Source organism: Lepus europaeus, chromosome 23 (assembly GCF_033115175.1).
Source record: "Lepus europaeus isolate LE1 chromosome 23, mLepTim1.pri, whole genome shotgun sequence".
Taxonomy (NCBI): domain Eukaryota; kingdom Metazoa; phylum Chordata; class Mammalia; order Lagomorpha; family Leporidae; genus Lepus; species Lepus europaeus.
The window spans coordinates 22,293,199-22,303,556 of NC_084849.1; the positions used below are offsets into that span (position 1 = coordinate 22,293,199).

Sequence of the window (10,358 nt, forward strand, 5' to 3'; positions counted from 1 at the left end):
GTTAGCTGCTTTCTAGCTCACCTGCATGCCAGACTTTTCTTCCTCCCGTGCTCTGTCAGGAAACTGTGTGGCCTGACTGCTCAAAGCTGCTTCCGATTGCTTAGAATTGAATTCCCAGCGGTTGTCTTGGGACCTCAGCTTCTGAGTGTCGAGCTCTTTCTCCCCAACGTCTGCTTTTTAGAAGCCTAGCATTGTGCTGTGCCCCAGGGAATTTGATGTCCAAGATCTTGTTTACAGATCCTGACATAGGTGGGCACCTGCAGATCAAAAACAGGAGTCCAGAGCAATCCAACGTGGCCGGTCCAGAATACCAAGGCCTAGTAGGTTTCCTCTGTGCAGGGTGTCCTTTCTTGTGCCTCAGTTTCCCATTTGAGTACTGAGCGTGGAGCTCTCACGTGAGTGTTGTACCCTGAAGGAATTGCAGATGGCCAAGCAGCCACAAAGCCCTTCTCTCTCTGACTGCGCCTCGTCAAGCGCCTCCCCTGTGGGGAGCCCCGAGTGTGTTCACATGCTTCATCCCATCTGCTGTCACACCGTCCTGTGATACGGGAGCAGGTGTGGGGCTCCCCAGCCCCCAGACTGAGAGAAGCAAGAGGCCTGCAAGTGACGTGTGGGCCTGGGGTCACGTGGCCCTGCTGGTCCCAGATCCAGACTCTCCGACTCCAGCCCCACTGCAGGCCACTCCACTGTGCTGTGTGCTAATTCTAAGATCCCCTGGGCAGACACACACAAGACTCCATAGTCGTTTGTTCAGGGGCTAAGTCATTCATTTTGTGACTTGATCCTGCCATATGAGATGATCTGGTTTTATAGGTAAACGCAGTATCCCAGGTGGTATCATGGGCGTGAGGAAGAGTTGTCTGTCACCGTGCCCTGGGACGGGCCCGGCCTGAGGCCCCGGTGTCTTTGTCTCCCACAGCCCGCGTCGGCGCCTGCGGTGGGAATTACTCAGCCATGACTTCCATCATCTACTCGCCTGACTTTCCGGACAGCTATGCCACGGGCCGGGTCTGCTACTGGACCATCCGAGTGCCGGGAGCCTCCCACGTGCACTTCAACTTCACCTTGTTCGACATCAGGGATTCTGCAGACATGGTGGAGCTGCTGGACGGCTACACCCACCGTGTCCTGGTCCGTTTCAGCGGGAGGCACCGCCCCCCTTCGTCCTTCAATGTCTCCCTGGACTTCATCATTCTGTATTTCTTCTCTGATCGCATCAATCAGGCCCAGGGGTTTGCTGTCTTATACCAAGGTAAGACAACCTCGGTAGGGGCTGTGTGGGCCTCTCTTCCTCACCGAGGCGACCTCGAAACCTCAGGCGGCTCTCGGCGGACAGACCAGCAGTCAGGAGCTACTGACTCAACTTGTGGATTCTCCCAGTGTGGCGGCCCTTTCCCCGTCTCCCATTTCCTAACTTGTTTATGTTTCATGATACAGAAGAGATGAAACCTGTCAGTTTGGCTGTTTTAGTACAGTCATACACCACTAATGACATTTTGGTCAACGATGAAGTGTGTATACGGCAGTGGCCCCATAAGATTATAAGGGAGCAGAAATATCACTGTCTCCAATATTTTTCCTGTACCTTTCCTATGTTTAGAAATGTTTAGACACACAAACACTTCCCGTGGGTCACAGTTGCCTCCAGACTTTGGTGCAGTAACATGCTGTGCCGGCCTGTAGCTCAGGAGCAGCGGGCTGTCCCACAGAGCCTGGGGCTGTAGCAGGCTGCGGCGTCTACGTTTGTGCAAGTGCCCTGTGACATCCACACAGCGATGGAATCGCCTTACAGTGCGTCTCTGTGAACACTTCCTGCTCCATGGTTCTAGCGCTGGGAACGGCTTCCATGGGAGGGTTAGAAGAACAATCAAAAGAAGGAGCTGAGGCCCGTGGAGTAGTAAAACGCTCCAGAGGTCATTTGGTCCACCTAGCTGCCGGCCAGTCCCAAAGGCTGACTGTCTTCAGACCCTCCACACTCTACCCTCGGATGTGGACATGTGTGTGCTGGCCACCTCTCCGCCAACACACAGGAAGCGGAGGGGCCTGAGACGGCCTCATTGTCCCGGATAGCAGACCTCCAGAGGAATTCAGGTGGCATGTGCTGTAGGAGATACCGGGAAGAGGAGCAGGTGGGAATTGGGCTGAGAGACAGGAAGAGGCCTTCCAGGCAGGGAGAGACACAGCTGCAGAGCACCCGAAGGCGTGGTCAGGTGTCCGCCCAGAGACCAGGCATGTAATTAGAAGTTAACAGCCACTGCCTCCTGCCTTCTGCACAGCTGGAGCCAGAGCCCAACAGGTTCTCCTTTGGGGCCAGCAGGACCAGTGGAAGGAATTGCACCCAGTGGCGAATCAGCGAAAAAGACCTCTTCATAACCAGCGCCCTCCTCCCTCCCCCCCTCCTCCCTCGCAGTTCCTGGTTGTGGCTATCTACTTTCCCCAGTTAATTTGATGTTTTTAATACCTTCCAGCTGTCAAGGAAGAACCACCGCAGGAGAGGCCCACTGTCAACCAGACGGTGGCCGAGGTGATCACAGAGCAGGCCAACCTCAGCGTCAGCGCCGCCCGGTCCTCCAAAGTCCTCTACGTCATCACCACCAGCCCCAGCCACCCGCCTCAGACTGTCCCAGGTAGCAACTCCTGGGCATCATCTGTGGGGGTTGGAAGCCACCGAGCTGAAGGTAGCGTTGTTGGCAATTACAGAAACAAAAGTGCTCTTGGGTGTTTCTCGTTCAGAGGCAGGTTGGGGTGCTGGCTCTGTGGCCCATACTTTGTCCTCTGAGGGACATTCTCCTATTAGCTTGGAGCCTTAGTCCTTAGGAGAAAGTTCTCACCTCTGAAGATCCAACCTGCATGCCTTTTTTTTTTCTTTTTGACAGGCAGAGTGGATAGTGAGAGAGAGAGAGACAGAGAGAAAGGTCTTCCTTTTTGCCGTTGGTTCACCCTCCAATGGTCGCTGCGGCCGGCGCATCTCGCTGATCCAAAGCCAGGAGCCAGGTGCTTCTCCTGGTCTCCCATGGGGTGCAGGGCCCAAGGACTTGGGCCATCCTCCACTGCCTTCCCAGGCCATAGCAGAGAGCTGGCCTGGAAGAGGAGCAACCGGGACAGAATCCAGCGCCCCAACTGGGACTAGAACCCGGTGTGCCGGCACTGCAAGGCAGAGGATTAGCCTGTTAAGCCACAGCGCCGGCCCTGCATGCCTTTTTGTACATCGTTGACTAATCAGCAAATCCAGATTTTCTCACTTGAGATTCTCTTTCTGGAGCCCCAAGTTGTACCCCTTAAAGTCACTAACATGTGCAGTTCATCCTTCCAGAAGGCATGTCAGTGCTTCCGCAGGGCCAGGCACTGGCCGAGACCCTAGACCGCACCATAAGCCCAACACAGTCTGTGCCCCACCGTGACAGGTGCCGGGATGCTGGCTCACTTGGGTACATCCTGCCCCAGTCCCTCTTTTCTGCCGAGGAAGCAGTGCCTCTATGGGTGTGGACAGCTGGGAGGAACGGGGGTGGTGACCTGCCCTCGAGGCCTCCAGACTGCTGCAGGCCCGTCATGGCAGTCAGGGAGACGGCTCTCCCTGCACGCTGTGCTTCTGTCAGCCATGGATTCTGTGGGATTTTATAGGTCACACATCTCCCTGTGACCCACAGAGCCCTCACAGGTCATCCGTGGTTGCACAGTGGTTCCTGTGGCATAGAAGAATGTCCACCACCCCTTCTAACTCTGAGTCCAGGGTCCTTTGGACCTGGCACCAGCCTCTCCTGAGAGGCAGTTCTAGAACGGAGAAAGCCTGGGGTTCCCTGCTCAGCCTGGCTGTCAGCCAATCCACTACCTTTTGCTGGCTACCTTCCCCGGTACCCACCTGCAGGGGCCCCTCAGCCAGCCCTGCCTCTCCAAGCTGCCAGTGTTCACTTGGGGCTTTCGTTAGACCTCGGTTTGGAAACAAGGCACAAAGAGGCCCAGTAAACTCTGTCTTTTCACTTGCAGGGTGGACAGTGTATGGCCTAGCAACTCTCCTCATCCTCACAGTCACAGCCATTGTAGCAAAGATACTTCTGCACGTCACATTCAAGTGAGTATGCGAGAGAGCTGCCTGTTCGGGGGGGGGGGGGGGGGAGGGGGGCAGAGAATTCCTTCTCTAATACGCTTTGTCAGTCAGGGCATGATAGTATCAGAATGTGATTCCAAATCCCTTAGTCCTGGGCCGCAAAAAGCAGTAACCCATCCTCCTCCATGGAGTGAAATGTGCAACTGGACAAGAGCCCACTGGGGCCTGAGCATTCGGTCTGCCCTGTGTCCGAGGGATCTGATTTCAAGGAGGATTGAAACAGCCCTGGCATGAAAAGCAACCCTTTCCATGTGCTGGCTCATGCTGCGCTCTTACTCAGAGATCTTTATGAGAGAATAAAGATTCCTGGGACAGTACCACACATGTTCCCGTTGTCTTCCAGAAATTGGGAAGCGTTCTTGGGAAAAGAATTCTAATGTTTTGTTCACTGTAGTTTAATAATTGTTTTTTTAAAAATGTATTTAAGAAACTTACAGAAACTTCACCCTTTGATTCTGACCAAGTTGAGAAAAAAAAAAAATTCGTCCCTTGACTTTGTTGCTTGGGTTTAACAGTTTCACCTCTTAGGAGAGGGGAGTTTGTTCTGATATTTGTGAACCTACAAAGGGGAGTTGTCCCTGTTTTTTTTTTTTTTTTTCTAACTTGTATTTACTTATTTGAAAAGCTGAAAGAGAGACAGAAGGGGTTCCCATCTGCTAGTTCACTCCCCAAATGCCCATGCAGTTAGGCCCGTGCCAAGGACAAAGCCAGGAGCTGGGAACACAGTCCAGGCCTCCCATGTTGGTGGCAGGAGTCCAGCTCGGTGAAGCGTCGCTGCTGCCTGCTGTGCACTGACAGGGAGCTGGAGTCAGGAACCAGAGGCATTCAGTGTAAGAAGTCTTTACTCCCCAGTCAATTGCCCACCCCCAGTTCTCCGTAATGTTTTCTAGAGCCCTGGTTGGTCTTTCCTGTGGTTCCCAGTTCAGGCTCTTCCCCCAGTTCAAGGCCTTCCGGAACACTGATGTTCGATAAAGGCCCCTTTCCTCTGACCTTCCCCCCAACCTCAGCCCCTCCATTGTTCTGTGAAGACCGCCTGTGGCAGTGTTGGGCTCCCGTAGCAGACCTCTCCAGCCGATCTTGAACTCTTTCCAGGGAAGCAGTTTACTGAACTCCTTCATGCTTTTTCTACATACAGTTGTCTCTCAACATCCTCGGGGGATCGGTGCCAGGATCCCACTGGACACCAGAACCTGCAGCTGCTCAAGCCCCTTGTATATAAAGTGGTGGAGGAGGCGGGTGCTTGGCGCAGCCGTTAGGATTCCACTGGGGACACGTGCATCCTGTGTCAGAAGGCCTAGGTCTGTCCCAGCTCTACTTCCCACTCCCAGCCTCCTGTCAGTGTACACCGTGGGTAGCAGCAGGTGATGGCTGCCACCCTCATGGGCGTTCCAGGCTCCTGGCTTCGGCCTGGCCCAGCCCCAGCTGTTGTGCACATTTGGGGAGTGAACCGATGGTTGGAAGATCTCTGTCTCTCTCTGAAGAGAAATAACTTTTTTAGACTACAGTGTAGTATTTGCCTATAATCTACGCACATCCTCCCAGTACCTTAGGTTTCTTATAATACCTAATACAATGTAAATGCCACATAAATATCGCTGCACTATACTGTTGAGGAATAACCACACTATAAAGAACATAGAGAAATACGATATTGTTGGTTAAACGTGCCGGTGTGGACGCTGTGTAGATGGAGGGCCAATGGTTTTTCCTGCGTTTTATCAGTTACGGTTCACACACTCTGGGAGGCCGACTGGTCCCAGTCCTGCCTGCACGTTCCCCACAACAGCAAGAGAGCAGGACACTTCCTGTGAGGCATCACTGGGCACTCCCCTGTGAAAAGGCACACCGCGCTCTGTGACCGCAGGGCCAGCGCGGGGGACGGCAGAAGCCGAAGGGTGGGGTCCTTACTTCACGCTGAGGGGGTTTGCTTTGTCCTGTCTTAGCTAGGCTGCCTTCCAGGTAAATGGCATTTGAAGAAAGAGCGCTTTTATTTAAAAATAATAATAATAAAAATGAAGAGCAATCTGAACACTCACAGTCGGTCGGAGCAGCCCTCTCCAGATGGGAGTAGCTCTGCCAGTAAGAGCGCTTTGTCGTGCCGAGGTGAGGCCTGCCCCGGCGCTCTGCTGCCCGCTGGCCACTGCCATCCACCAGCAGCCCCTGGCTCTGCGAGGTGCCTGCTGCACGTCCCGTGGGAACGTCCCGTGCTACTCTGACACTTTCTGTTGGGCAGATCCCACCGTGTTCCTGCGTCCGGGGACCTGAGGGACTGCCGTCAGCCAGGGACTCCAGGGGAGATCTGGAGCATTTTCTACAAGCCGTCTACGTCGATTTCCATCTTCAAGAAGAAGCTCAAGGGTCAGAGCCAGCAAGATGACCGTAATCCCCTTGTGAGTGACTAAAACCCCAACGTGCCTAGGACGTGGGGGCTCAAGGCTGCTGGGGGCGACCTCTCCGCGCTCCTCGGACCGACCCTTCCCTGCCGCTCCCTCCCCCTTGGCCTCTCCTGGGATGCTCTCCTACAGACCAGGAATGGGTGCTGCGCTGCAGGGGCAGCCCAGGCCTGGATTCCTCCTGCTGCACCAGCAGGAGAGAGACTCGAGGCCCGGCGCCCGGCCCTCCCTGCGTCCCTCTCCCTGATCTGACAGTGGGGGTGTCAGCGCAGCGGGGCCAAGGAGACGCAGGTAGCCGTGGCTGGCCCTGGCTCAGGGTGGTGGGTAGGGTTAGCACGCGTTAAGGTTCCTCGATTCTCTGTTGTACCACACACGGATCGGTTTCTCCTAGGAGAATTCTCAGGTTCTTTTGAGGGCTGGCTGGTCCTGCACACGTGTGGACTCCTGGGCGTTAGCACCCGCAGGAGTGAGGAGAGCCAGTGCTCTGTGCTGGCCCTGGCGCTTTGCTCTGTGGGTACTGGCCTGGGATATGCCTCCTCCAACACGGAGGGCCTGAGAAGCGGGTCTCGGAGCCCCTCATGTCAAACCTTTCACATACGGGCTGCAGAGCAGCTTCAAGAGTGCTCACGGAGAACATGGGGCATGCCCTGCTGGGGGCCGTGAGGGGCACTTGGTGCCCGCGTGTGGGATTGGGGTTGCCTGGCCTCAGCCCCAGCCGCTCAAGATCGTGTGGAGCGCGAGCCAGCCCTGGTCTGCCCATGTTCTCTCAGCTGACTCCCCGTTCAGAACAGGGAGGGTAACTGTGGTGTGGCCTCTGGGCAGCGCTGCTGAGACGTGGGGCCTGCCACCCCGCTTTGGGTGTCTCCCATTTTAGAAGAAGATGAAAAAAACACCGAGAGTTGTGCCCTGCACTCAGTGGGCACAGAACGGCACTGGGAATGGCTCAGAGGGGGAAGGAGGGGGCTCTTGTCCACGCCCACACCACCGTGTCCCCCACACAAGGGGGAGAACTGCAGAGCTGGGTGTGTGGAAGAGAGGGCTTGGGCACCGGAGATCAGGCAGGGAGAGGCCCTGAGATTGAGAGCTGCAGCTGCACGGCTCGGCCGTGTGTAACAGGAGGCCCCGCTTTCTGCAGGCAGGCTTTGTCCACAGCAGCTGGGCAGGGCAGCCTGCGCCCCTGAGGGCTGGGCCCAGGCTTTTATCAGAGCCTGCTTTTCCCACAGGCACTTGGCCCTGGTGGTGGTTCTGCCTTTGGCCTCTGGCTCCTCCCCCCACTTGGAGCGCTTTGCTTACCTCTCCCAGGTCCCTAAGCCAGTGCCTGCTGCAGCCCTTCCTGAGGTTCTGGCCGCCAGTCTGTGCAGGTGCTCCTGGGAGGGCAGTGAGGAGGTGCCTGCAGGGACAGGTGGCACTCAGCTCCCCGGGTCCTCTCCCAGTGAGAGGCGCTGGGAGGCAGCAGGGGCGTCCAGAGGAGGGAAGCAGGGCGGTATGTCCACAGGGGGGCGGGGGCGCTGGCCCAGGCGCCGTGCGAGGCCTGCTGAGAGTCTGGAGCTGCTCAATGCTGTCTTCATGCTTTGATCTGGAGCAGCTGGCCACTGGCCGCTGGGCCCGTCACACGTGAGGTCCCCTGGAAACAGACCGACATGTGCAGTCTCCCCTCCGGGCTGGTCGGGGCTTTTGTGGAATCTCCTCCTCTCAAAGGCAAGCGTCAGGTGCGTGCCGTCACAGAGGGCCCCGTGCCTTGGGTAGATGTCTGTGTGGCACAAAGGGAATGTGGAACTTGGCCCCAGGGAGGGCGTGCCTGGCTGAGGAGCAGTTGTTCAGCTGCCCTGGCCGGTGCCGAGTGCTGGCCCTGGGACTTCCTGCAGGCCCACCCTGCCCTCCCCACGTCTCAGGTCCCCGGAGGCCAAGCCCAAGGTGTGTGTCATCTGAGTAGCAGCTGGAGCATCCCTTTCTCAGAGCCCAGGAAGGGCTGGTGCCGCCCCCGTGCTGGCCCTCCTGGTGACCCAGGCACAGCCCAGCACCTCAGATCAACTTACTATCCAGGGAGCTGCCTCGGGACAACATGGGAGGACAAGGGCCATAAATCGTCCCCGCCCAAACCTAGTCTGGCCCCAGTTAGGGCCTGTCAGCAGCGCCCCACACAGGGCCGCTTGTGGCTAAGGAAGCACCTGACAGATGAATTATCCCAGGAGAGCTGAGGTGAGCTTTGAGGAGAAGGCACTTGATCTTGTAAGACTCGCCTTTAGAAGAGAGAACGGGTTGGAGGTTAGGAGAAGGGTGACCCAGAGGAGAGTCGATGAAAGAACAGAGCAGGGAGGTGCTCTGAGGCCTTCCTCGGGGGGCGGCAGGCACCCAGGCCCTGCCTTCTCGCCTGCATACCCACAGAAGGGCCCTCGCCCGCCCATCTTGTCACCTCCCATGGTGACTGTGCCTGGGGAACACCTCACGGCGTCCTCGGTCCCTCTGACAAGGCAGGCAAGAGGTACACGGTGCCGCACGCTCACCCGGCTCGTCCTGTTGTTCGCGAGGCAGAGGACGCGCGGCGGTGAGCCCCGGGGCTGGCTGCCACACCGGGGCAGGGGTGAAGCCTCTCTGGGTGTGAATGAGGCCCCTGAGATGTTCTGCCATCTCATTGTGGGCTCCGGCTCAAGATGCCAATCGGCCTGAAGCCCACAAAGAGCAAAGCACTAGCAAGTACCGCTGTCCTGGCCCTCAGGCCGCCCACCCTTGTTGACAGTCGGCCTGACCAGATCCAGGACCCTGCCCGCTCAGCACCAGCAGGCTCCCAGGCCGTCCCCCACCCCGTGCGTCCTGGGCACCATGCACTTAAGCTTCACCAGCACTTACAGGTGGCGGCCTCTGAGGTCCCACCTTCCTGTCTGCTGAGGCCACGCCAGGTCTCCACCGCGCCCCAGCCCAGGGAACTGGGTTTCCGATCTCCTGTTTGGTGTTGGATGTCTGCTTTCCTTACTACCTTGGGAATTCATAACCTTTTGCTCTCCTCTGGTGTCTCTGTTTACCTTCCTCGCTGTTCTACCTCCTGGCCAGGCGTCAGCTCAGCTGCCCTGGTGTGGGGTGTTCCTCAACCTTCCAGCAGCAGCTGACTCCCCTCAGCTGGATGCTCGGGGTGACGGGGCTTCACCCCGCCTGCAGCCCCCGCGGGCCTGTCTCACGGGCGGGCGTCTGTCTTGCTGAGGTGAGCATGCTCCACGAGGCAGAAGTGGGTGTGGAGGGAGGTCGGAGGTCCGACTCCTGCTCCAGGATGGAAGCGTCTAGAAGCACGGGCTGGAGGCGCTTTCCTGCCCGTGTGAGGAGCTGCCCGCAGCATGGAGACAGCCCCGCCTCCAAGTGCGCCTCCCAGCAGGGGCTTTGACTTTGGATGACAAGGCTTTACGTGTAAATATGCTCTTAATATGCAACTTTGAGAATAAAATAGAAACATCATGTATTTTAAGCTATAAGATGAAGTGTGACGCACTGTATACAATTTAATATATATTTTTAGGATTTTTGTTATTTAAGAAAATGGAATGTAATGGTACTTAACTTTTACAAAAGAAAGAAAAATGTTATTTTTACTGTCTGGAGAAAATAAATCTTCTCGTTGTTGTAGACACGGTGATGGGCCCCGGGCTGTCGTTCTTCCAAAGAGACTGAGGGGCGGAGGAAGGTGGCACGCGGTGGGGTTCGGAACTTCCGCTGTCGCGCCTGGTCCCGCTCACCATTTGCCTGCCTGCTTTTTCCTCGCAGTATTTCCGGACTTGCTCCAGTCTTGTCGCAGCTTTAACCTGCAGTTGCCCCTCTGCTGGTAAGATCTGCAGCAGTAGGAATTCCAAATAGACACGGGCTGGGCAGAGGCC

The 10,358-nt window shown here is 56.7% G+C and overlaps 1 protein-coding gene across 2 annotated transcripts in view; it reads left to right on the top strand.

The window, feature by feature from the left end:
- The window catches only part of KREMEN1 (kringle containing transmembrane protein 1), a 65,089-nt gene extending 54,969 nt beyond the window's left edge, over positions 1-10,120 (top strand). Inside the window, exons 6-9 of one of the 2 annotated variants that reach the window (XM_062182139.1) lie at positions 920-1,252; positions 2,469-2,678; positions 3,985-4,069; positions 6,339-10,120. In XM_062182139.1, the coding sequence (XP_062038123.1) occupies positions 920-1,252; positions 2,469-2,678; positions 3,985-4,069; positions 6,339-6,507 (797 nt within the window). In that variant the 3' untranslated portion in view covers positions 6,508-10,120. The remainder of the gene's footprint in view (positions 1-919; positions 1,253-2,468; positions 2,679-3,984; positions 4,070-6,338) is intronic. The other variant, XM_062182140.1, reaches the window with a different exon arrangement.
- Positions 10,121-10,358: the final 238 nt, after the last annotated feature.